The following is a 27,331-nucleotide window of genomic DNA, read 5'->3' on the forward strand; positions in this document are numbered from 1 at the left end:
GAAATCACACAATCTATCCAGAGAGAGAGAGAGAGAGAGAGAGAGAGAGAGAGAGAGCGCACAAGCACACACTTCACTTTTTCAATGAATCTCTGTAAATGTCATATTCAGTAGAAAAACACTTAGAGCAGAAAGAGGAAGTGAGAAAATACACCATTTTTCTAACTTTCTCCTTTGGCTCTGTATACTTTTCAAGGGAGAAAAAGAAAACCAACCTCATGGTGAAAGGGTTGCTGAATGGGAGGAAGGCCTCAGAGGCTTGGTGAGCCCTAGGGGAAGACCTCAAGGGCACCACTGTGTCCATGGTCACAATTCTGGCAACCTCCACTCCAGCGTTCCCTCTGGATGGTCATGGTTGCTACCACTGCCACTCCCATGCCTCTTCCTCACCTCAGCTCCCAAATTGTTTTGCCATTTTAACACAGCATCAGTGCTGGTGCACTTTCCTCCCCTTTATCTGAAGAAAGGGTTGCTTTCTCAGAAGCTAAGTAATCAGGGTAAGGTGGTCCAGGAAAGGGACTGTGTTGGTCATGTGTGTGGCCTCCCAAAGGATTGAGTTCCAGAGCAATTTGCTAGGGATGGTCCTGAATTCCTATGCATGTCCAAATTACATTCACAAATTATCCGCAATAGGGATGCGTTCTTAAGCCTGCTTCCACATAAAGGTTGCATTCTCTGGATCCAGGCAAGTTCTGGTCATCTCATCTGCAATGGAGAAAGCAAAAGCCCCAAATATAGACTTTTAAACTTGTATGAGTTTCAGCTTCACATTATTACTGATTTTCATTTTTTTGAGGTGATAAAATCTTATATTGTTGCTGTTAACATCTTATGGTGTTGTGAAATAGCCAGTTGTCTTATCAGTGGTAGTCTGGCCTCTTGACTAGAGTGCTGGCTTGACAGATCCCTGGAGCCATGACCCAGAATTAGTTCTAGGAACAGCCCGAGGTAAATCAGTATAAATTAGTTTCTAGAGGAATTTAGTGATTCCCTAGGAACTTCAAATTATCTGATAGGCATGGTTCCAGAGGGCAAACAGAAACCATTCACCTATTGCCAAGAGATTGGGACTTCCAGTTCAAATCTTGTCTGTGTTTTCCAGGAGATGTAGTAATAATCCTTCTAGCTGTTAGCATGTAGTTAGGAACATGAGCTGTTCTCTGTGATAGTAGTAGTGAGCATAGCCACACTGGCTTGAAAAGGCAATAGCCACGTTTCCAGTACCGCATTAGGAACAGAATAAATTACCTACCATTGATGTAATGGTTTCCAGTAGTGGTCTTGCTGATGCTTCATTTCTGTTGCAAGACTTTTCTATAGCAGGAGTACTTTTTTGGTGGTAGTGGCTGGATTGCTCAGGGGGTCAGGGGGGCAGTAATACTAAGAGACTAAGGGCAGAATTTAGTGCTCTAAGCCTGAAAGATGTTTCGATGTTAAATGCTGCCTGACTTCCAACCACACTGTGGTTACATTTCATGAAATCCAGATGATTTGGAAGCAGTGTGTGCATGCAGTTTACTTTAAAAATATATCACGGGGTGGGATGGGGAGTGAGGGGAGGGGTTAGCATACGACTTCTTCCCATCTGTGGGCCAGCACTTACTTCCTGTTTAATTTGGATTTTCTGTATCTTACTGAAAAGGCCGCCTTGATTTTTCTAGGCAGTGCCTATAGTTTAATAAAGCTCTTAATGATAAACTAAAGGCAGAGTAGCATAACTGATTGTGCAAAGAGTTGGAATATTGTATTGGTTGTAACTAGTGTTGATAAATGCTATGCTATATCAGTGTCCAGTTCGGAGCTGTCTTGCTGGGTGTTTTGGAAAATCTGGCAGACTGATGTTTGGGCTGTAGTAGAAGGCTGAGAAAGGATTGAAGAGTTGTATTTCTGGAGTTAAAATGTGGTTTTCTGTCGTTGGAAGAACAGAATCCTCGGTAAGTCTGTTCAAAAAGTGCTTTTCTATAAACGTTTAAAGTTGTCAGTGACTACTTCATTTGGCACTACTTGTTGTTGCATGCAGCTAAGTGATGTTCTTTTTAAAAGTTAGCACATTTTTTTTTTTACCTTAAGCCAGTTCCTTTTCTGTGCTTTTTAATGACAAACATAGTGAGAGGTTTTAATCTACTGTAGTCTGTCAAGTGAACAATTGCCTCATTTACTATTGAAAGATTATGAATAATGTAAGATGTGCGCTTTTCCTTCTATCTATAATCCAGAAATATCTTTATAAATCTTGTGATTTTTCTGTGTGAAGAATGTTAAAACATATTAAAATTGGCATTCTAAATACTAAATAAGAATAAAATTAACTGACTTCAATATATTTCTGTAGAGGTTCCTTTAGCTAATTTACATGTCATTTCAATTGCTCTAAGTATTGATATTGAACTACTTGATGGCATAATTGACCTAAACACAATCATGGTTGAAACAGACATTTTTCTCTCAGTGCCAGTCCCCACTCTTCACAAGGAAAAGTCAAAACATTTGCTATTAAGCAGTGTTTGGTTTTTATGCCTGTACTTTGATATTGGAAAGGAAAACTCAATAACTCTTTCAAGTAATGATGGAGAAAATATCTATTATCAATGACAATAGTAGAAAGAAAATCATTGCACTAGGAAAGTGCAATACAGTATTAAACCACTGATTTATGTAAAAATGGATTTTTCAACAAACAGTTTTCATCTAACCTTTAATGTATTGTTGATGTTCACAGTCCAACAGTTCTGCATACTTACAAGCAATCCTATGTATGTTTACTTAAAAGTAATATGTTGAAGTAATGATAGTAAAGTAAAGTAATGATAGCTGCATTTTGGATTGCAGCCTCAAGCACCTAATTCTTTTATGAATTGTAACTAATATAGCTACCGTTATTCTGGATTCCGAAGCTTATGTTAAGATGGGATAAAAAAAGAACGAAGCTTGAGTTGGAAGGGACCCTGAGGATCATTTAGTCCAACCCCCTGCAGGAATATGCAGCTGTCCCATATGGGGATCGAACCTGCAACCTTGGTGTTATCAGCACCATGCTCTCACCAACTTCAGCTTCCACTATTCAAATTTTCAAATAAGATTAGTGGCTGATATTGTCGCATCATACTGTTTAGCAGTTTCTTGAAGAAAAATGTATAGAATGAATGGGAAAAGCTTTATATCATTCTCACGTTCTGTTCTGCTATGTCTCAGAAACAAGCTTTTATGAGAGCCACTATAGCCCAAATGGGGAAAGTAATTGGCCTGATTACAGTGTGAATTGAGTGCCTTTGATCCAGAGATCTATGAGCAGCGTTACACTCACAGAACACTCCCACTTGAATAAGGAGTATAGAAGAGAAGTGGTTTTCCCCGGTTGCCCTTTCCCTCACGGACTGTGAACATTTGTTCTGGAGGATCACAGTGAGACAGGGAATTTGCAAAAAATCACAAACCACTTCCATGAGTGGGAGCCTCCACTGAATTGCAACTCATTTTCATGAATGGAAGGATTTGTAACATTTACAGGACATCAGGCTACTCTTCTCTGACACTTAAGAGATCACTCAGAGTTCTGTTTTCCACATGGAGATTTAAAAAATGGACAAAACTTACAAGTGCCCCTCTGACAGTTAGATGCACAGTCCCTTTCTACCTTCTATGTAGACAAAAGTTATGCAGCAAAGTGAGCATGCATATATAGCAGGGGAAGGTTCCTAGCTAGGGAAAGTCAATAGTCCAGTGGTTGTGCACATGCTTTGCATGCAAATAATCCCACATTCAATCCCCAGCATTTCCAGGTAGGGCTGTGGTGGAGTCTGCCTGAAGTTCCGCTGACAGTTGGGTGTCTACAGCATTGGGCTAAAGAGACCAGTGGTCTGACATACATATAGTACATATGGAACTATATGTATATGTATGCCTATACTTATACCACATGTATACATGTATGTATGGAAGTAAATTTGTTACAGATGAGTTCTCTTGCTTTAGAATCTATTTTAATACTTACAAAGTGTAAAAAGTGTTCTAAGTGCTGTATAGATATTAAAGATAAGATTGGTATATTGAGGGTTAGCACTAATAATAATAATAATAAATTTATTATTTATACCCTTCCACTCTGGGTGGCTCCCAACCGAATGTTAAAAACACAATACAGCATTAAACATTAAAAACTTCCCTAAACAGGGCTGCCTTCAGATGTCTTTTAAAAGTAAGATAGTTGCTTATTTCCTTGACATCTGATGGGAGGGCGTACCACAGGGTAGGTGCCACTACTGAGAAGGCCCTCTGCCTGGTTCCCTGTAACTTCACTTTTCGCAGTGAGGTAACCTTCATAACATATATTTTATTCAAATCACCTGATGTGGCTAAAGCTTGGCTGCCCTATCATCAACTCACATTGTGTCTTCTGGAAGAAGGGCAGCATTGGTGTCCTGTCATGATTTTACAACTTCAAAGAATTAGGTTTCACCAAGAATGCTATGCAAGATGCAACTAGTTCAAATCAAGGCACTTTTTACCTCACCTTCCGCAACTTCTTCCTTCTGCTTCACGTTTCTTAACAAAGCCTTTGCTTCTGCCACACTTGTTGCGGTTTACGAAATCAAAGGCTCTTTTAAGGAATTTGAAGCAAAAGGAAGAAGCTGTGGAAAGTTGGCATTAATACTGGTTGCAAATGTTAGCACATACCATTCACAGAAGTATATTCTTGCATTTCAGCTTTAGAATAGCCATTGAACAATACACATGCTATGCAACGCACATAAATTCAGCAGGGCTTCTGTTTAAGAAATTGCAAGCTAACAAAATAACCAGGGATATAGTGTGATGTAGCTGTTGAAGAGTCTGAATTAAGAGTTGTCAGTCCTTGTTCACCTCACAGTTCAACTATGAACTTGCATTGTCTTGCCCTGGACCACCTAATATCTTCCCCTCAGTTCCTCTGCCCACCAGCCAATCAGTAATATAAGTATTGTGATACTGGCTGCCCTTACAGAGATGGTCATAGAGGTCAGTGAGATGCTTATATCAAATAGTTTTATATTTTAGTTATCAGTGGGTAAATTGTTAAGCGAAACTGCAATATCATCACACTCCTATATTTCTATTTGTATAATAAAACAAAATGTAAAGAATGACATCACACAGCCCCTGTTGGAGGATTTGTAGTTTTGCGTCCCAATCCTGAATGTGCATTAATTCGGGATGGGATAGGGGAGCAAATATGAAGTGATGGTTTAAAGCAACAGAAGTTTGAGTAAAGCAAGGTAGGAGGGAGATGACAGGAAAATGGGGTATTTAATCAAGCAAACACTCATATGTGTGCAATATCAATCAACTGAACTTAACATTCTCCATCTGACAGGCTTAAGATTCTGTTCATCTTAAAGGTACAGTAACATACATCATCATGGAGGAGGGGGAAACGCAAAGGGGGCTGTTAACTAGGAGAATGCATGGAAATGGGGTGATCTATGTGCAAAGGAGAGTTGAGAAAAGGAGGAAGAGGGAGATAGGAAAAAGAAGATGAAGGTGAAAATGGGAATGCAGAGAGCTGCGAAAAGGGGAATAAGAGGTGTGGGAATGCAGGTGAAAGCATTTGCACGAAAGGTCTGTGGAATAGGAGGGGATGATGGCTTCATAATGGGGTGGGAAGCGAAAAGGGTGCTTAGTAGTTGCAATGTGGGGGAAGAGGAAGATGCAGGTTAGCAGGATATGTTGCACTAATGGAGGGGGAAGAGGAGGATGCATGGATCTGGGAGTGAAGATGAAAATGGTTGCAAAGCAGAACTGCAGAACAGAAGAGAGTGGCTTCATAAGTGTGGTTGGGAAGGTGAAAAGCAAGCTTAGTAGTTGCATGGGGTGGGAAGGGATTAATGTGGGGAGAATTGCAGGATTTGCAACTTGTCAGAAAAAGCAACCTTTATTGTGCATTTGGAATAAGAATTGTTTTATCTCTTTCTAGGGCGCTGGTCAAGATAAACTTGGAATCTATGTCAAGTCTGTGGTCAAAGGTGGTGCTGCAGATGTGGTTAGTAGTACCTTTAATTATTAAATTACTAAAATTTCAGTGATTAATTTTGAATAGTTATCAACTACATAGCTTAGTTTGGCTAATCTCCTACTGTATTAATGTACCTTTGTCTTATGAAACATTTAACCAGGATGGCCGACTGGCTGCAGGGGATCAGTTACTTAGTGTGGATGGACGCAGTTTGGTTGGACTATCCCAAGAGAGGTATGTCATGCTTTTATGTGTTTGTAGAAGAGTGGTGTGGTTATAAATCACATAGGACTTTTCCTCTCATCTTTTACACCCCTTGATTTGATTGACATATATTCCATTCTCAACCTCCTCTGTCTTTAATCACTGGTCATGCCATAGATGTTGAGACACATTTGCTCACCCAAACTTGTGTAGTGTAGTGCTGTGACTTGCAATGGCTCTGGATCTTTTGAATTGGAGGCATTTGGTGTTTCCTGAGAAAAGTGACTGCGCTTTTCATCTTTATGCTATCTGGTCTGCCAGACTGTTTCACAGACTTGTAGCACTTCTATTAGAGCCATATGGGAAAAATTGAGCCCTTTTGCCGCAGTTGCAGAAGTGGGATTGCACAGATTGGCAACCCAGCCAGATGGTGGGGTATAAACAACAACAACACTGGTGTACCCTTTTCTGCTGCAGTACCACTGATAGTAGCTCAGAGTGCCTCATCAAAGAAAATTCTGATTCCCAAAGTCTGTGATTAAATCCTGTATTCGATTTAAAGCTTGCAGTCCTTGCAGTTTTAAAGACAGTCATTTGTGCCATTTCTACTTTAGAAAATAAACTGGCAATTTTTTGTGTGGTGTGTGGGGTTTTTTTTTACTTAGAGAAAGTTTGGATGAGTTGTTTAGCGTGCAAGACATTAAATGAAATTTAATTCTACTCATGGTTCATAAAGAGGCCCTTTTTCCAAATATTACTATTTTAAACAAATTAGTTTTATCTTTTATCTGGAAAACTGTGTACTTTCTCTTTGATCTTTAGTACTATCTTGCTATTGTCAATTATAGTATTTTTAAATTAGTTTTATTTAACTCTCACCTCAGGGCAGCAGAGCTGATGACAAGAACAGGATCAGTAGTGACGCTAGAAGTAGCAAAACAAGGAGCAATTTATCATGGTTTAGCAACTTTGCTTAACCAGCCGTCTCCAATGATGCAAAGAGGTAAACAACTTGAAATATTTTTGTCCGCATACATTTTTGGGTGAAAACCAATCTTAAATCTCCATGCTTTCTAGAAATTGTGTTGGAATAAACATAGTACAGCCTAATTCACTCATTATTCTTTCTCTGAAGGAGAGGCTTATAAAATCCTTAAAGTCTAGTACAATGCAGTCCTGTGGATGTCTACTCAGAAAGTCTCACTAATGGGGCTTACTGTTGGACAAATTTGCATTGGACTGCAGTGTTAAGTGTGTGGAAGGTTGTTCCCCAGAAGTAATGAGAGCACAGACTATTTCTTAATCTGTTTCCTTCTGTGTTAAATTTGAGGAATGACAGTAACCTGTTGAAAGGACAAAACAGTCAAGATTGTCAGGCGTTTTGAAGATTAGATTAAAACATTTTCTATGGGTTGGTACTGTTTGGCAAACGTATATTGAGTCTGACCTCTGATCCATCTGGCCTAGTACTGCCTGCTCTGACTGGCAGCAGCTCTGCAGATACCCGCTGCATAATATCCTTTTAGCTGGAGATGCTGGGGTTGAACATAGAACACAATGCATACAACACCTGTGCTTTTGCCATGACTATGTACTTCCCCAACCTGGATAGGAGTGAGAATACTGCATTTCATTTCTTTTGGCCCAGTAAATACAGATTGTGTGGCAACTCTGTTCATTTGTTAATTTCACTGGCTTGGAAGGAGCTGTAATTCAAGTGATTCCTAATTCATCTCTCATTCAGAGGCCCCGGGCAAGCCACTTTCATTTCACAGAGATACTACCACCTCAGTATTAATTCACCTTAAGAAGGAAGCAGGAGGTGCTTCATAGTTTAGCCTCTGTCTGAGCTTGTCTTCAAAGAACCTTCCTCCTAGTAAATAAGAAAGGAGAGTGTCCAGTGACTAAAGCCCCATTTGACCAGCACACAGCAGGCAAATTCACAGTTAAGTCCAAATTCTCAATTCACTTCCCTTCACCCAATTTCATCCATCTGGGATTAGGGGCATGACTTCGAGATCATATTCCGGCAGCTTTGAATCCATGCAGTAAGCATATGAGAAGTTAAGCACTGATTGTTCTCATACAACTTCTCTCTCTTTCTGGAGTTTCAGACCGCCGTGGCTCAGGTAAACCCCGACCAAAGAGTGAAGGATTTGAGCTATATAACAACTCCGCTCAGAATGGATCCCCTGAGAGCCCCCAGTTGCCTTGGACAGAATATAATGAACCAAAGAAATTGCCAGGGGATGACAGACTGATGAAAAACCGAGCTGATCACCGATCTAGTCCCAATGTAGCAAGTAAGCAGGAAATGGTTTAAAAATGTTTATATGGACCATGTTTCTGTAGAGGACTGAAATGCTCTGAAAATGAATGGAATAAAAATTTGATAGTTAGCTACAGGGGCTAAATTCTAAAGAATATAGGCCTGTGTAGGCCTCCACAGATGTTATGAAACACCCAACACATTACATCAGATTGTGAGACCTCACAGGCCATCATTCAGCTTGTAAGTGCCTGGGACAAGAGGTGAGCCAAAGAAGAAATCAGAGGCTTTCAGGAACCTGCTGTAGTGGGTATATGTTTATGTAAAATTATGTACAGTGGTATCTCAGGTTACAAACGCTTTGGGTTACAAATGCTTCAGGTTACAGACTCCGCTAACCCAGAAATAGTACCTCGGATTAAGAACTTTACTTCAGGATGAGAACAGAAATCGGGCAGCAGCAGCACGGCAGCAGCGGGAGGCTGCATTAGCTAAAGTGGTACCTCAGGTTAAGAACAGTTTCAGATTAAGAACAGACCTCCTGAACGAATTAAGTTCTTAACCCGAGGTACCACTGTACTGAGACCCCTAAGTACATGCATACATCATTTGATTTGTATGTTGCTTTTCCATAGTTAAAACTATGCTCAAGGCAGCTTACAATATGAAGAAATATGCATAATATAACAAAAATACAGTAGTCATAAATATGTACAGTAGGCTAGTTATTCCACCCCTGAATAGCTAGCTGTGAAACAAATTATGTATACTATTCTTCTTACATTATTTAAGAGGAGCAAACAAGTTTATCAGCCTTGTTATTTCTCTTAGTTTGAATTAGTTCTCTTGTGTAGGCTAACAAAGATGGTTTAAATTTTTTCCCCCCTCAACAGACCAGCCTCCAAGTCCTGGGACCAAGAATGCATATGCAGCTGGAACCACTAACAAGATAACATCAGTGTCTACGGGAAATCTTTGCACAGAGGTTAGAAGTAGCAAGCAAAAAAACATTTACCATATATAACAGTGTAGTGTGTTTTAATAGGTACAAAAGTGTAAATGATCTTTCTATATTTATACAGGAACAGATACTACCATCCAGACCTGAAGCATATCCTATCCCAACACAAACTTACACCAGAGAATATTTCACATTCCCAGCCTCCAAATCCCAGGATCGAATGGGTCCTGCTCAGAATCAGTGGTCGAGTTATGAAGAGAAACCCCAAATTCCACCTGAAAGTAATCATTATATCAGTGTGGCAATGCAGGTTAGAAATTTGCTTTTATCAACTAAGTTAACTGAATGGTTTTGGTGTTGTGGTATAGAATAATAAGATTATTGGTCCCCTAATATTTAGTACTTGTAAAAATATCTCTGGTTTGTTACAGCTGCTATTTGTTATTTGGTTAGCTTTAAAATTGGAAATTAAAGGTTCGCAATATATCTAAATTTCTAAGAAAAGGTCCATACATACTGGCATCTTGTATGAAAACTTGACAATATATATTTAGAGCTGATGTTTGAAACATAGCAATAGTAAATAATATTGGGAACATTACTTTTGCCAAAGGTTTGTGTCTTAAGAGTGACTGTAAATGCAGTTTAGTATTCAAAGACTGCATTAACTATTGTCAAACCATAAAATGCTTGTTTAAGTTGTGTTCGCTTTTAAATACCCAAGTCATTAGCAATCTGCTAGTAGCGTTTTCACAGTGCATCTTACACAAGTTGCTTTGTGTTCAGTGCTTCTGGACTAATAGAGCATAAGAAATGCTTTCATTCCAAACAATGCATTCTTTCTAGGTCATGGTTAAGGTCATTGATAGAGAAGCACCAAATAAGTTGCCTTTGTTCATAGTTTCTAACTACGATTCTTTTGCATCTGGTCAACTTTGTGCCTAAAATAAATCTTGGAAGGAACACTTAAGGAATTTTGAATTAAAATTAAAATTTATAGATGGTTTCATTGGAGCTTCTAAGGTATGTGGTGCCTTATTATCAAATGGTATTACATGCTGTGCAATGGTTGTGTTTTTCACTTAATGCTGGAGAACTTCACAGTGATCTAATCAAAATGCAGCATATCTGTGAAGATGGAATATTTTACCAGGAATTTAATGATCAGATGTTTTCCTACCCTATATAACTATGAGAAGGAGTGGGGAAATACAGTAAAGTGAACAGATGGTTCCACTTCCTGTGCTGCTCTTAGGGTTAATTGTGATTATAATAAAAGCTTGTCACAGCAGTTGGAGGCAGGACTAGATAAGTTACTGTGCTTCAGTTCTTCTTGTAAGCTGCTAGCCCGACATCTTCTATGGGAATACGTTTCAGAGCTGGAAGTAGTTTCAGTTTGGCATTGTTGTGAGTTCTGTGTGAGAATGGGTATACAGCCTAAATGAGGTTGCTGTTCTTTCTCCTCCCAAAGTAATTTCGTAATCGTGTATCAAAGCTCACAGACCTCTAGAGCTTGCATAACTTGTTTGGAATGAAAGCCTGTATGCAGTACTTGGAACTGTTGCAACATGCTGTTTATGAAAGTGTTGATTTTACAGGAAAGTGAGTAAGCATTTCATCATCACTCTAGAATGCTATAAACTGTCATTTAGTAATTTTTTTTCTGTATATGAATTCTAACATGTGAAAACTTTTTTTCCTTCTTCAAGCGTGTAACACGTTCTCAGGAGGAACTACGAGATGATAAAGTTTATCAGCCAGAAAGGAGTCGACTAGAAGTTGCCATACGAAAAGATGTGGAATATATTGATCGCAAATCAGACAGTGATCCATGGATGAATTCTTCTGTGGATTCTAGCACATCAAGCCAAGAGCATCTAAACCATTCCTCTAAATCTATTCCCCCTGGTTCTTCTTTAACCAAAACTGGACCTGGTCGCTGGAAAACTCCTATTGTTTCTCAACCAGTATCACTAGTGACTTCCCAGTCCACCAGAACAGACCTCCCTCCCCCTCCCCCTCCTCCACCAGTGCACTATGCAACTGACTTTGATGGGCTGCAAATGGATTTGCCTCTTCCGCCCCCGCCGCCACCTCCAAGCCAGTTGGGGCCACAGTCATCATCTCAGGTTGCTGCTGCAGAACGCAAAAAGAGAGAAGAACATCAAAGGTGGTATGAAAAAGAGAAAGCCCGTTTAGAGGAAGAGCGAGACAGGAAGCGTCGGGAGCAGGAAAGAAAACTGGGGCAAATGCGTTCTCAGCCACTAATTCCTGCGCAGTCCCTACTTCCTCCAGTTTCAGTTCAGCAGGTGAAACCAGAAAAGCCTTCAACATTGCAGAGACCCCAGGAAACCGTCATTAGAGAATTACAGCCCCAGCAGCAACCCCGAACCATTGAGCGAAGAGATCTGCAGTACATCACCATCAGCAAAGAAGAGTTGTCCTCTACTGATAGTTTATCTCCTGACCCTTGGAAACGAGATGCGAAGGAGAAGCTGGAGAAGCAGCAGCAGATGCACATTGCAGACATGCTGAGCAAAGAGATTCAGGATCTTCAGAATAAGCCAGATAGAACAGCTGAAGAGAATGACCGCCTGCGCAAGCTCATGCTGGAGTGGCAGTTCCAGAAACGACTCCAAGAGTCAAAGCAAAAAGATGATGATGAGGATGATGAAGAAGATGATGATATTGATACTATGCTGATTATGCAGCGACTGGAAGCTGAGAGAAGAGCAAGGGTAAAATGAGAGAATCCTTTTAATAAGCTGTTTGTATTCTAAAATGTCTGTTAGCCTAAAAAAAAAACCCCACCTTAGATATCACCACAGGATAAAGGAGGACTGGACTCTCTTATTGTCCCTGTCTTTCATTGTATATAATGAAGTTTGGTCTAATCTGTTTTGACTTTGTCCAAGTAAGTGGTGTATTATAAGCTACTAACTGGAAAGCTTGAGCTGAAGATAGCTCTATTTCCAGTTCCCTCCCTACCCCCAGCCCCCCAAATAGCAAGGGAATGACAGGAAAATTAGACATCCTTTCTAATAAATAGATGTTGATCCCTGCTTTGTTTAAGTCTAGTATATGATTGCATACATATATAGTTGTCCATAAGGGCAAAAAGTGAAGGACTGTCACCTGTATTTTTTTTAAGTAAGCCTAGTTTTAATTCTGCTTGATTTTTATACATTCATGAAGCCAATGCCACAACATATTTTATGTTCATGTTTCATCTGTCAAAATGCATAGCATGATTTGGATTTTTAATTCCACAAGAGTGATGATGTGGTTCTTTTATTGGTGAAAACACAAAACTACAGAAACTGATTAAAAATGTACAGAAACTTTTTTCATGCAGCAGCATATAAACTAACTCAATGATCGTATACTTGACAGTGATGAAAGTTAAAAGTGGTGCAATTCTTTATTTAAAGATTTGTAAATAATTGGTCTATAACTTATGCTACTTTTGCCACAGTGAAAAGCATTTGCTTTCCAGGGCAACCATTTTATGCATTTTCTCAATGAAAGCATTGCTTTATTTTTATTTTTCTGTTGTGGCTCACTGCAACTTAAATCAGTTTCTTAAAGCTAAGTGTGTCCGCAACAGATTCATTATATGGTATCTTGTGGTTGCTGCCTCTTGTTTTGTCACACAGCTTTATTAACTACAGTAATATATCATTTAAAAACAAAATTATTTATTTTGGGTTATCTAACACATTAATCTTGTTCTTTTAAAACCTGCATTATAATTCTTTGTTAGGTGGTCATCTCTGTTGCATAACATCTAAATCATTCCTTTCCACTAGGACTGATAAATTTACATTTTGTACGTTTTAGAAATATTATCCCCCATCTCTAATAACCAAATATTTTTAAAATGAGGTAACTAATTGGCTGTGGTTTTTGCAATAAAAATTGTATAGCTCTTTATCCACTTACAGATGGACTGTGTGTTCTATCTTAAAGGACACAGTTTACAGAAATAACTTGCTTTTTAAAACTATTTTTTACTGATTTATTTAGACATGTTCACCATTTCCACATTAGCTTATCAAACAGTGCTTTTCATTTTTCCTTTTATACAGCTGTAGTAACAAATCAAAGTGCTTTTGGCATAGTGCAAATCTAAATTTATCCTTATTTTCACTGAGCATCTTTCTTTTTCCTTCTCTTACTACCTGCAGCAGACTGCTATGCCAGCAATCTCTGTTCTAGATTTGGTATGTTCTTATTTCTTTCTCTTCAATGCCTTTTTCTTACTGCTTTTTATCCTTTTCTTCTTTTTAATTAATAATGATCCAATATGCATTGGATATTGCTTTCTAAGTGCTTTATGGCAGGGTGTAATGTGTTAAAGGGCTTTAAGCAAGCACACAGCCGTTGCTTGAGGTATGTTCCTAGCTTTTCCCCACTCCTGCCTTTATTCTTTAAAAGTTGTGTTCTGTTTGCATCTTTGAATTGTTTGCAGCTGTGTCCGACCATTTATAGGAATAATATATCTAACATTTTCCAAAAATAACCCTTAGCTTTGATAAACATTATATGTAGCTGGGACTGAATGGCTCCCTTCTTTTTTATTGTTGTTACTCCCATGTCCCGCAAACCATAGATTTAATTAAATTTATTCTAACCATTTCAATATTCAACTTCTAAACCATTTATTGTTTCTTACTCCCATAATGGATAGTTTGGCATTCACATTAATTTCCTAGAAACTATTTGCTTTAGCGCTTTGCTTTTTGGAATGCTACCTTGAAGTAAAAAGTTTGGAACTCATTTATAATTATTCTAAATATCTATATAAAAATAACCCCTTAGTTGATCAGTAAGGGATATGCTGCTAGTAAGTAGCAATATTGTGTCAGAAGCTAACAGTATTATAATATAGACAGAACTATGCATCTCAGCAGGCTTCCCATGATATATAGCTGTTTTATGAGGCAGAAATGAGGTTCTCTGTACCCTGATCACCTGATCATTTCTTACTTCTCTTTGCCCTGTGATACAGCTTGTGATCTGGTTGGCACATTGTAGTTTCCTTTCACCTGCATTTTTTATTTTTATTTTTCCTCAAACAAAACCAGTGTATAGATGTTAAAATAACTCTCAAGCTATAGAAAATTTTCTGTTTCTGGATTTTTGAACACAATCTAACCTATGTCACTCCACATATTTAAAGGGAAGAGATGAAGGATATAAAATAGAATTATAGTTAAAAACTTTTGTCTCCCTATCCCATTTAATTTCTCTTGAAGCTTCTCTTTAGAGTAACACCACTTTGACATTTTGACATTCACAATTTGAGTCTCTTCAGCAGTGTGGGACATAGTCCAGTAGTTCTCCTTTATTCTTTCATGAAATTTTCTGACAGGTTCTTAACTAGATAATATCCACATATCTCTTCAAGGACACTTTCTGAAATCATTTTACTTCTGTAAAATCTTCCCAGTAATGTAAGATGATCTGTTGTACAGAAATAGGCCCTCCTTGAACATGAGTGAATACTTTTGCACTTACCATGCACTTTATTCACATGATTTTTTCCATGTTAAATGACTGCAAATGGTTCCTTCAGTATGGAAATCCTTATGCAATGTCAAGAAGAACCAAATATATTACTCTAAATAGCTATTCACTTGGGCAGGCTGTCAAGGCCAGATCGATTCTAGTGCCATTTTTAAAAACTAAATGGGCAAAGGGATCTTTGCCTTTTGACTTGCATACCTGGTGGACAAACACATGTAATTCTTGTTTTTTTAACAAGTTTTTTTTCCTAATTTACACTGTAAAGTACATAGCTGGGTTTTTTAGTAGGATTAGTGTCATTTTCAAAAGCTGAGTAGAGCTAGAAGCAAACCTTCCCTCCAACACTCTATGCCTGCTGACCCACAGACCAGTTGGAGAGGGGGCAGGCAAGTGAGAGGAAAGAGATAGATTTACCAAAATATTGTACACATCTACATTTACACTATAAATGTATTTCACTGCTCATTCAGTTAGCTCATCAGCACTTCAGGAAAGGGGTTGCTAATCTTCTGTGCTCCAGATGTTGTTGAATTGCAGCTCCCATCACTTGTACCCATTAGCCACACTGGCCGAGGCTGATGGAGGTGTAATCCAGCAACATCTGGTAGACCATAGTGTAGCAATCCCTGGTTTAAATTGAGGTGAAATTAGGGGATGAAAAAGTTGAGAGGGAATTTTTTGAATTATTATATATAATAAATATATAGAGAGAATGGGCCTTTTCTGTGGTGGCTCCTCAGTTGTGGAATGCTCTCTCCAGAGAGGCTCTTCTAGTGCCATCATTACATGTCTTTAGACACCAGGCAAATTCCTCTTTACCCAGGCCTATGGCTATTAAATAATCTGTGGCCTGTAAAAGTGTGGGGGAGAGGACTATTAGTATTATGTTTATTTTACTATTAGGTGCCTGTCAGTATGCTTTTTACTATGTTTTATTATGTTTTAACCATTGGTGTTTTGTAATGTGTTTCTAATACTGTACACTGCCCTGAGATCTTTTGATGAAGGGTGGTATAGATATTGACATTACGATGATGATCACTACAGCATTTGTGTGCCTTTTGAACCTTCCAAATTCACATTGATTTAAAAGTCCTAATTTTCCCCTGTCCTTATGTTCTGCTTTCAAGTGGACCAGCAATTTCATAAAGAGATGTTGATTTCGAACTGAGATTAGCTCTAAGAATTTCACCATTGCAAACGAGTAAAAACCAGCAAGTGCCAGGTTCTTCTTGTGTTTGTATCATTGTGCTCTCCAGCATGGACCTTTGGTATCTTCTTTAGTGGGGAGCAGAAACTTGCCCCACATTAGATGTTTGTTTGTGTGGGGAGATGCTGCAAACATCCAGCCATCACAGCAATGTAATGGTATAGGTGTAAGTTGCTTGCATTCCCTTCCCACAGATGTAGCCAAAGTGTTGCTCTCCAGATGCTGTTGGACTTCAACTCCCATCATGCCTAATTGTGGCCATGCTGCCTGGGGTTGATGGCAGTTGTAGTATAATGACACCTGAAGGGCATCACATTAACAACCTTCACAAATGACTGAAGTTAAACTGTGGAGAAGAAACATGCATGTTCTCTAGGGACAGGGGGAAGAAAAGAAATTCCTCTGCACATTTCTTTTCTCTCAGTAAAAAACAGTAGTAATTTTCCAGAGTTTTAAGATGAAATACTGATCCTCATCCCATGACCAAAATTTTCTGCTTTAGCAGTGACAAAATAACACCTGTGTTGGACTATGGGTTTTTAAAAAATGAACAAACCAAGATTTTCTCGTCAGAATTTCTGTCCCGAGGATTCATTTGCCCTTATTTGGGAAAATAAATTGAAGACAGATCTTTGTTAGCTACAGGATGAAGAGCGTAGACGGCAGCAGCAGTTGGAAGAAATGCGTAAAAGGGAAGCAGAAGACAGGGCTAGGCAAGAAGAAGAGCGCCGGCGCCAAGAGGAGGAGCGGACAAAGCGAGAGGCTGAACAAAAGGTTATGACCCCCTTGAGTGGAGCAAAAAATCTTTGTATGCTTGACTGCTAAGAATTCAATTTTTAGTGAATGGTGGATGGACACCCTATTTTATGCTACTGTAGAACAGGTTGGCTCTATGCGCATAAACCTTGAGAGTTACTGCATTGCTTGCTACTTTTATAGTGCTTAACAAGTATTGGATGCTATATGCTAGCTAAAACCAGTAAGCAGACCCCCATTGGCAGGCTTAATAAATGGCAAGATATATAGGACAAGTGCAGAAATAAATATATTACAGTCATATCTCAAGTTAAATATGCTTCAGGTTGAGCGTTTTCAGGTTACACTCCGCGGCGACCTGGAAGTGACACGTTCCATTGCTTCTGGGTCGCCGCGGAGCATAACCTGGAAGTAACGGAACGCGTTACTTCCGGGTTTTGCCACTTGCGCATGCGCAGATGCTGAAAATGACGTCATGCGCAGAAGCGGCGAATCGCAGCAGACGCGGGTTGCGTTCTACTCAGGATGCAAACGGGGCTCTGGAACGGATCCTGTTCGCATCCAGAGGTACCAGTGTACAAGGTTGTTGAATATTTAGTACAATGAGAGAGATTCAAGATGAAATTCAGTCCAGGTGGTTAGGACAAAAGAATGAAAGTGGCAAAAAGGTTTAAAATGATTTAAAAATTAAGATAAAAAATATTTTAAAGCTTTTCAAAGGAGGGAAGAGCCATCAGGCAAGGTATGAAGTTGTAGAATTCCATGCGAAAGGCACATAGGTGCTCTTTTCTTCACCTTTCACCTCCCTCTTGTGTGCAAGTTCTCCATAACCACCCACTGCCAATATGATTCAGAATCTTGTTGGGCCATTCTCACCATAGCTCGCAGGATCCTTAACCGTGTAGTTTCACTGATTAAAAATTTTGAGCTGTTAGCAACAATCTCATAAGGAGCAGTGCAGATGTAACAACCATGATTTAGGAAGTAGGCTGAATCCCTACTTATGAGAGCCAGTGTGGTGTAGTGGTTAAGAGCGGTAGTCTCGTAATCTGGGGAACCGGGTTCGCGTCTCCACTCCTCCACATGCAGCTGCTGGGTGACCTTGGGCCAGTCACACTTCTCTGAAGTCTCTCAGCCCCACTCACCTCACAGAGTGTTTGTTGTGGGGGAGGAAGGGAAAGGAGAATGTTAGCCGCTTTAAGACTCCTTAAAGGGAGTGAAAGGCGGGATATCAAATCCAAACTACTACTCTTCTTCTTCTTCTTCTTCTTCTTCTTCTTCTTCTTCTTCTTCTTCTATATGAACAACTCTTTCCCATCTCAAAAAACGTTCACTGAACCGGCCTTGTAGTTAACTATGGTTAGCAATGGACAGATGTAAAATTGAACCATGGTTGAATAGCACTTCTTCAATGGCTCCCTTTACTGTTCCAAAGAATAATTGAGGGAGATAGGGGATTTTTTAATTAGAAAGGAATAAAGGGGTATGGGCTCTTGCCAGGTCCTCAGTCCATTGTGTGGATTGTCTCTTAAGAGGATGCAGGTAACAAAGCTCATTAAGTATAAAACTTCTCACTATCAGTTGAATGGTAAACTGAATCATAATGTTTGTTTTCATTGGTCTGGTACGTATGTGCAAGTTAAAGTTTGGCATTAACTTTCACTCTATCTTGAATATATGTTCAGTTTGTTATTTGTCATTAGAGACAGGAAATACTACTTTCCTTCAGTATCAGCTTGAATAAGAGAGTAATATCTGTTCAATCATTTAAATTCAAAGAAGTTGTACTGTATATACAGTGCTTCACACACCTTAAAATACAGTGCAAGAAGCTCTATAGAATTGACAGGGTAGAGCAATACCTAATTTCTAGAGCAGTATACTGTCAAAACAATGAGTGTCAATACAATTTTAAAGTGCTAACTTGAAAAGGATGGGTAAACATTTGTGAGCTATTGGTTTTCTTCTCATTAAAAGCAAGGTAGAATTCTACATCAGTTGTATTTAGCCTTATGTGTGCACCGTTCCTTTAAACTCTATGCAATGTTTGGTAATGTTTAAGTTTAATTTTCTCTGTGAAAATATATACCATGTCTTAAGTGCAAAGATTACTCGACATTTGAAGAAGCTTGTAAATAATGTATAATAGTAAGCATTGCAAATTTACTGGGTATAAGAGACGAAATTGTAACTGAGTTTTATTTTGTTGGTATAAAAATGGCCTTCTCCAACGTTTGTTTGACCATTTGTTTCCTTTGGGCCCACAGAGGCGACAAGAAGAAGAATATTACAATCGCTTGGAAGCTGAAAGGCGCCGTCAGCATGATGAGGCAGATCGGAGATTGCTGGAGCCCGATGAGCCTGGTCTGTACAGACCTCCGCTTCCACGGGAATATGAATTCCCACCCTTGCCCCCTTCATCTAATGCTCCTCCTCCCCCACCTCAGCGAAACACCTCTTACCTCAAAACACAGGTCCTCTCCCCAGATACGCTTTATACTGCCAAGTTTGTTTCATACAATGATGAGGAGGAGGAGGACTCCTGTCTAGCAGCAGGTCAGGATAAGTACTCCAGTACAAGAAAGTCTTATGGTGACCTTCCTCCTGCCAGCCTTAAGCCAAAGCAGCCCTCACGCCAGCCACGCCCAGCCTCAGATGGCATATTTCTTTCCAACTCATTCCAGCCATCCTCAGTCAATGCCAACAGTACTGCTTTCAAAACGAGCCAGCCCCCTCCCCTACCAAACAAACCGAGTTTCATCAATCCCAGCAGCTCAAAAGGTAGACGCAAAATTTTAATTAAGAATCTTTTCTGTATGAAACTCTCTCCACATTTCCCGCTATGGTGTTCTGAACAAAATCACTTCATGATTATATCTCACTTGATCACTGTCCTAAGCATGGTGGTCCGACTTCAGTGCTGATGTGCTACTGTAAATCCTATTTTTAAATGTGTGTGGTCTTTCCGTTTTCTTACCAAACTCTCTGTAATTCCTACTTTCATATAATGAAAGCAAAGTGATTTTTTTTATTGAAAAAAATCCCTATCCAACCAGCTAAAAGTACTGTTGGTTTTGGCTTTTGTTCTGTATCTCTTTTCAGCTACTGTTTCTGATTTTCACTGGGTCCATGGTGCTTTCACATTTCTGAGCCACATGTTTCTCATGATAATAGGACATGTGTGTCTGGTTTGTTAATAATGGGAAGATGTTTTCCTTCTGCTTATTTGGCATGTATCTCATGTGCAAATGGCTTTAAGAGTATACTACCCAACAACAGTATTTGAAATGTTAGGTGTATATTTGAAAATTCAGGGGGGGAGAGGTAAATTAACTTACAAGCAATATCAATAAGCATATATTGATGCTTCTAGCACTGGTTGCCTAGAGTTGAAGCAGAAGCCTATTTTTCCATTTCTAGTGCTTCCTCCCTAACTTTCTCCCATAAGTTACTTTTCCTGACTTTATTCTCATTAGCATAAATGAATAAACCTAATAACCTTGGCAGAAAATAGTTCCATTATCTGCAGAGCACGACAATTCTAGTGTAAAAGAATTGGGGTGCCACACTGACAGAAGGGTGTGGTTGGTTTAGCTTTTGATAATTAGGAAGAGGAAAACCAATTTATTAAAACTCTTACTTTTCTAGGTATTCTCCCAATTTAATTTTGGTAAGCGGGGCTCTCTGAATGTTTTGCCCTTTAAACCACCATGCGTAGTGAGACGCAGGAGGCCAGCAAGGCTTCTTCAATTGCTTTTAATGTTATAATAGCAGTAACCCAAAATAGAAACACACTCACTGATGTTATGTACTTCTTTGAGTACCAATAGGAAACCTATTTTTGAACCTCCAATTTATGTGAACTGGTTACTATATTGCTATGTAGCCACCACACCTGTCTCTATTTATGTTACACAGCGCTCACCTACCACATACACTGTAAGAGTTGAGTGCAAACTTAATTAACAAATAGGTAGATATAATATTTGCCAAAATGAGGGATACAGTATTCCAGCCCTGATGCCATTTAATAAAAATGAATTATTAAAGTACTTTTTTGTACTTCCTCTACTGGTACTAATTTAACAAAAACTGAACACATCTGCTTGAGTAATTTAATTCATGCAAATGATCAGTTGCCAAGTTCCAGAATAAAATTTGTTTCAATATTATAGTGTACATATAAATACTTAATTTCAGCCTGAAAGTGGTCAGTTGGTGGCCATCTTTTTCTAATGGTTGACAGGGAGTCAGTGTAGCACAACATAGTTGTTCCAAAAAATACTGCTAATCTTAATCCTTACCCAACCCTTTTCATATTTGTGAGAGGCAGCTACATCTTCCAATAAACTACTAGCATCACATTTTAAGATACAAATAAATGTGGGTACATTTTGGTAATACTGAGGAATGCTATGTAATATTCTTCACCTTCATTTCAGCACATTTTTAAAAGCCTATAAAACAGGTCACACATTTCTCTTAAATGTTTAGTCAATACTGCCTGCATAAAATACAAAGCTCTTTGCACAAATGAAGAATTCACTATACAGCTTGTCATCTCACCATCTCACTAACACATTTCTGTCCTTTAATGAACACTACTAACATATGGCAAATTGTGCTTCTGCAAAACTCCAGTTCTTAAGCTCCTTCCACTGGATCATTTGGAATCACTTCAAACATTGGTGGTCACAAATTTGGGAATAAAGCTTGATCAGCCTTGACTAAATATACAAATGTAGGTTAGGTGCATTTTTCTGCTGTGCAGATCTTTCAACATTGAAAAAAAAAAGTTTTTTGGCTTTAAAATTTGGCAGAGGACAGAATAATTGTTTGTTATAAATATTTAGTTAACATGCATGGTGGATTCTCTGAATTTTTATTCAGACTGCATTCTTAGTTTATTGGAGAATCTATAGAGTTGAATTAAAAATACTATTGGAAGGAGCATGCATTTGTTTTTGTGTAGATTAAGGCTCACAAGACACAACACAGATTATCAAGAGACTTAAAAAAATATCAGTGGAAAACGGACAAGGATTTGTGGCGACTCTAGTGTTTTTCTTAACAGAACAAAAAGCAAAAGTGAGGGAGACCTTAAAATGTGGGCATGGTGTTGATATTTCACATATAAATTATGTGTTTTGTCTTGTGGCCTTTGGAGAACATCAGTCTACTTTGTGGGAATTTTATGTGTGAGAACTAAATATAAAGGTGCAGTGCTGTAAAACATATAGAAACTTAGAGAAAGATAGGACAAATTCCCCATCTCTGAATATATTCTATAAAATTACTAAATAATTTTGCAGCCTTAGAATACCAGAAAAGAATATATTCTTATATGTCATAAAGCTGGTCAGTGGGTAATATTTAAGCACAAAAAAGCAATAATTCTAGTTCTTTGCCCTCCCTTGAAACTGGAGAGATAATAATCTTGCACCACAGGATGCTTAAATTCGTAAGCTTAATTGGGGTTTAAGCAGTCTAACTGCATACTGAATTTCCACATTTCAATCTGGAATTCTTAGTTGATTTTGTTGCTTTGTGATGATCATTCAAATGTGCATTTGATTTGATTTTATCACAATCTTATTTAAAAAGTAAAGTCTTAAGGCAAAAGCATTTGACAATTATTTGTTTTAGTAGGATATGTCTTTCATTTTAGTAATCAAGAGAGAAGTGTATGCTTTGAATCATCTTAAAGGATAGAAAGCACAGATTGAGCCATCTTACTCTATCGAAAAAGCACTGCAGCTTTGTGTGTGTTTGTGGTGGTGGGGAGTAATATTGCCTTGTGGCACTGAACAGATATTTCATTTGGCCTTGTACTTTTTCTTGCATAAGGCTCAAACTACACTGGATCTACTGGAGCAATTGCAGGCCCACATGAACCCTTCCGGGACCTGAGAGAGAAAAAAGCAAAAAGGTGAAATGAAAAATGCCTTAAATAATAATGGTGAATGTATGTAAGCAGTTTATGTAATCTTGGTTTGAATATTAGATAGTTGAAGTCTCAAAAGCGTTTGAACATAAACTTTGTAGTCCCTCCTGTTAAAGGAAATTATTATTTGAAACTTAGAGAATGCCTGACATTTTCTAAATGCTATACATTTATGTGTAAGAACTAAATATAAAGTTGCATTGCCATAAAACATAGCAACCCCTGCAGCTAAGCTGGTATTGCTCTGCTTTCCTTTGGACCAAATCAGTGAGGCTGAAAGGGGGGTTCTTGTCATCTGGGCAGGCCAGGAACTCCACACACACTGCCCAGGTTTGCTCCCCCAAAGAGGTAATTTGAGTGCTGCTAATGTAGTGGTTTGACTTCACCCCCAGGGGCGCACTCCATTGTCTCTCAAGACAGGCAGGTGTAAACAACCATACATTTGTCAAAAGATAAGACGGCCTGTGTCCACAGCCTCACTACAAAAGGAAAAAGGAGACCGTGGTAAAATCATTCCTCAAGAAACCTTCCCTGAATTCAGAAAATCTTAAGTAATTACAAGCCAGTGGCCAGTCTCACCTTCTTGGGCCAAGGTTCTTGAGTGGGATAGTCACAGACCAGATCCAGGCACTTTTGGAGGAAACTTATTTTCTAGATCCATTTCATTTGGGTTTTAGGCCCTGTTTTTTTGCCCTGTATGATGATATCGGTTGGGAGAGTGACCTTTCAGCAGCTTTTGATACCATTGATCATGTTATCTTTCTGCAGCAGCTATCCCAGTTAGGGGTGGGTGGCACCGCTTTGTGGTTCTGGTCCTACTTAGATGGTCTCTTCCAGAGAGCAATACTTGCGTAGTGTGCTTCAGTCCTGTGGAGCCTTCAATGTGGGGGTTTCTCAGGGTTCCATTTTAACCCTCATGCTGTTTAACATCTATATGAAGCAACTGACTGGGGACATCTGGAGCTTTGGAGTACGGTACATTGTCAGGAATATGCTGATGAAACACAGCCCTACTTTACTACATCTGCAGATGTGGCAGTGGATGTGTTGGACCGTTGTCTTGCCTTGGTAATGGACTGGATGAGAGCCAACAAACTGAAGCTCAGTCCGCATAATACTGAGGCACTGTTCCTTGGCCAGATGGATGGGAGATTGCCTGCTCTTAAAGGGGTTATACTCCCTTTGAAGTAGCGAGTTTCATAGCTTGGGAGTTCCTCCTGTTCCATTGCTTCCACTTGAGGCTCCGGTGGCCTCAGTGGTGCTGAGTTCCTTTCACCAGCTTCAGCTGGTGGCCCAACTCTGTCCCTATCTGAACAGGGATATCTATGGACTTTTAAACTCTGGAGAGGGTCATTGGTTTGTTTGTTTTTGTCGCTATACTATGTATTATTGTGTTTTTATATTATAAGCCACCCTGTGATCTTTGGATGAAGTATAGAATTTTTAATAACAATAATAACAACAACAATAATAACAATAATCTAAAGTATGAACTAATTTTGTATAAAACATTGTAGCAGTCTTTACAACAGCACTGACATTTGTACATAATCTGATACAACGTGGACAAAATTGTCCGTGCAAAAGTAAAGACTAACAACCCAATCCTAATCTGGTTTACTTGGAAATAGGCTTCTTTTATTTCTATGGGATTTACAAATACATATGCAAGTGATTGCAGACCCCAGCTAAAAAATATGCAAAGCATCTAGATTTCTGGCAATGTAATACTTCTGTAACATTGAGATTTTTTTTCTTTGCAGTCAAGATGCAGATTTACCTGGTGCACCAGAAAACTTGACTTTTCGGGAACGTCAGAGACTCTTTTCCCAGGGTCAGGATGTGTCCAACAAAGTTAAGGCATCTAGGAAATTAATGGAATTGGAAAATGAATTAAACACAAAATAGGATTAAAGGCACCTTATGAAACATAATCCGAAGAATATCTGTGGGACTAGGGAAGGGGCTGTTCAAGAAGGAAGAAGTGTCCTCTGACAATTGAGATGGAATCTCAACATCTGGATGGTTGAGATTTAGATATGTTGCAATAGCAAGAAAAACATTTTTTCCCCAAGAGCTTGTGTTTATACAATGAAAGCACTGTAAAATGTATTTTAATTATATGAATCAAGTGTCATTATGTCCTTTCTCCACACCCTTTCCTTTCTTTGAGGGTTTAACTACTTCTGCAAAGGTCCTGGGTCACACTTACTGAAGAATTGTTGCTTCCTTGTCTTACAAAAAATACTTTGTTAGCTGCTAAACAGAAAAAGTGGCTATAGCTTGAACTGCCTAAACTAAACTCTGCACTGGCTTCTTGCACTCTAGATTGTTTGATTCAAAGTATGAGGTGGTAAACAGTTTACTAGCATATCACTGAAAACTTGTGGTTCGAGTCTGGGTTTCCTTGGATATTCTCTTGCAGTAAAAACAGAATTGAATACTCTGAAACTAAAAGGGCTGTGTTAGCACATTTAATCATTAGACACAGAGTGATATCTCTATATTCATACAGTTACGGGGACATGAAATACTTGACTTGATTTATATTGGTGGCAGTCCAGTGATGTGATAAAACCTGCACCCTGGATTTTCCAGCTCTTCTTCCTTCATCACTACACTTGAGCTGTAAACCACTTTTAAAACTTGAGTTGTGAAATCCTTGGTAAGAGCTGAAGGAAGAGATTGGTAAAATATAGATGGACGCATAGGAATGGTGTGTGTGTGTGTGTGTGTGTGTGTGTGTGTGTGTGTGTACGTGTAGATTGAGAATACAGTGTTTTAAAACTATGTAGAAATTCCAGACTTAAGCAATAGGGAATAAGTTTCTTCTGGTAGCTCCCGTTGTAGCTGAGACAAAACCAAAGTTAGATGTTAAAAGGACTAGAAGATTTCCAGTACTAATAGATAGCATATTAAGTACTACTTGCAGAGGGACATGGTTACTATTACTGTGATGAGAAACATGAAAGTATTGTCTGCCAAAAATAGTTTTACTGCAGTGGCCTGGCAGCACATCACTTGGTCTTTCATGTTGAGAAGTGCTAGTCAAGCAGCCTTTGGTTTACTAGCATCCTCTTTCTATATATTGTAGAAAATATTGGCAGTTCAAGCTATCTTTCACACTATTGCAGCATTATTTAATTTTTAAGCAGTTGAAATCTTTTTTTCTCCCACTGTTCCTGTATGGCTGATGTTGAGAATAAGGACCTCATTAGAGTTTGTTTCTCATTGTGTGATGTTTAAAACAATATATTATATTGTGATTCTAAGCAAATTTTCTATTTGATAAAGCCCTTAATTGGGTTTTAGATGATTTTTCTGTATAATATGTTATCTTATAAATATATATTTAGGGAATTATGCACACTTCCAAATGCAGAGGGTAGACTTTCACTGCCTTAGAAATCACTTTTAATAAGAGTTGTATGATAAATAAATGCAAGTTAATGATATTAAAATTCGAGTGTAAATATTTTTTTTTACATATTTCAGGTTTCTTATTTGAAAGTGTGCTTTTACCGTTCACCTGTTAAATATGAAGTAGGAGATGAAATTGGTTGAAAGTGTTAATGAAGGATTTGCATGCTTGCTATATCTGTTAATCAGGAAAAGCAAGCCTCCCCCAATTTATCTTGAGAACACTAGATAATCTGTGGCTGGAATACTGTTGCTGCTAGAACCTAAGCAAGGAAATATCACTTACCGTGGAGTGGATTTGACTGCTACTGGGCATTCAGGCCACATGTGAATATGAGTAAAAGTGCTTTTCATAACTGTCTGTGCATTATTATGAAAAAAAAGAAACATCAAAACTGCTGTAGTTTCCCATTTCTACTGTATTTCACTTGCAACCTATTTTTAATAAACTTTGTATTGTATTTAACTTTGCACTGCATAATGTCTGTATCAAGAGTATTTGTTCAAACCACAAATGTCAATATCTAATTATTTTGTTACACATTTACCTAAAATATAATCAAAGACACAAAGTGCGTAATTGAATTTTAGCTTTAGATAATGCTATAGAATCTATAGCATAGTATAGATGAATATCTGTTCAGTAAACTAGATTGGAAGTGAGCTGGTTTTGCCACTTAAAGGTAAAGGTGAAGGGACCCCTGACCATTAGGTCCATCGTGACCGACTCTGGGGTTGCGGCGCTCATCTCGCTTTATTGGCCGAGGGAGCCAGTGTACAGTTTCCAGATCACGTGGCCAGCATGACTAAGCCGCTTCTGGCGAACCAGAGCAGCACACGGAAACGCCATTTACCTTCCCGCCGGAGCCGTACCTATTTATCTACTTGCACTTGGATGTGCTTTCGAACTGCTAGGTTGGCAGGAGCAGGGACCGAGCAACGGGAGCTCACCCTATCGCAGGGATTCAAACCGCCGACCTTCTGATCGGCAAATCCTAGGCTCTGTGGTTTAACCCACAGCACCACCCTTTTTTCCACTTAAGAACTTG

At 38.8% G+C, this 27,331-nt stretch overlaps 1 protein-coding gene across 17 annotated transcripts in view; it reads left to right on the top strand.

The window, feature by feature from the left end:
• AFDN (afadin, adherens junction formation factor) overlaps window positions 1-26,763 on the top strand; it is a 90,385-nt gene extending 63,622 nt beyond the window's left edge. For 7 of the 17 annotated variants that reach the window (XM_081855792.1, XM_081855788.1, XM_081855787.1 and 4 more), the window contains 12 exons: window positions 5,951-6,016; window positions 6,150-6,223; window positions 7,078-7,196; window positions 8,302-8,496; window positions 9,356-9,447; window positions 9,545-9,733; window positions 11,133-12,161; window positions 13,611-13,646; window positions 16,802-16,936; window positions 19,186-19,699; window positions 22,766-22,847; window positions 24,626-26,763. In XM_081855792.1, coding sequence (XP_081711918.1) covers window positions 5,951-6,016; window positions 6,150-6,223; window positions 7,078-7,196; window positions 8,302-8,496; window positions 9,356-9,447; window positions 9,545-9,733; window positions 11,133-12,161; window positions 13,611-13,646; window positions 16,802-16,936; window positions 19,186-19,699; window positions 22,766-22,847; window positions 24,626-24,770 — 2,676 coding nt within the window. In that variant the 3' untranslated portion in view covers window positions 24,771-26,763. The remainder of the gene's footprint in view (window positions 1-5,950; window positions 6,017-6,149; window positions 6,224-7,077; window positions 7,197-8,301; window positions 8,497-9,355; window positions 9,448-9,544; window positions 9,734-11,132; window positions 12,162-13,610; window positions 13,647-16,801; window positions 16,937-19,185; window positions 19,700-22,765; window positions 22,848-24,625) is intronic. The other 10 variants (XM_081855793.1, XM_081855780.1, XM_081855783.1 and 7 more) reach the window with 6 other exon arrangements.
• Window positions 26,764-27,331: the final 568 nt, after the last annotated feature.

This window comes from Podarcis erhardii, assembly GCF_964252035.2.
Source record: "Podarcis erhardii genome assembly, chromosome: 3".
NCBI classification, from domain to species: Eukaryota; Metazoa; Chordata; class Lepidosauria; order Squamata; family Lacertidae; genus Podarcis; species Podarcis erhardii.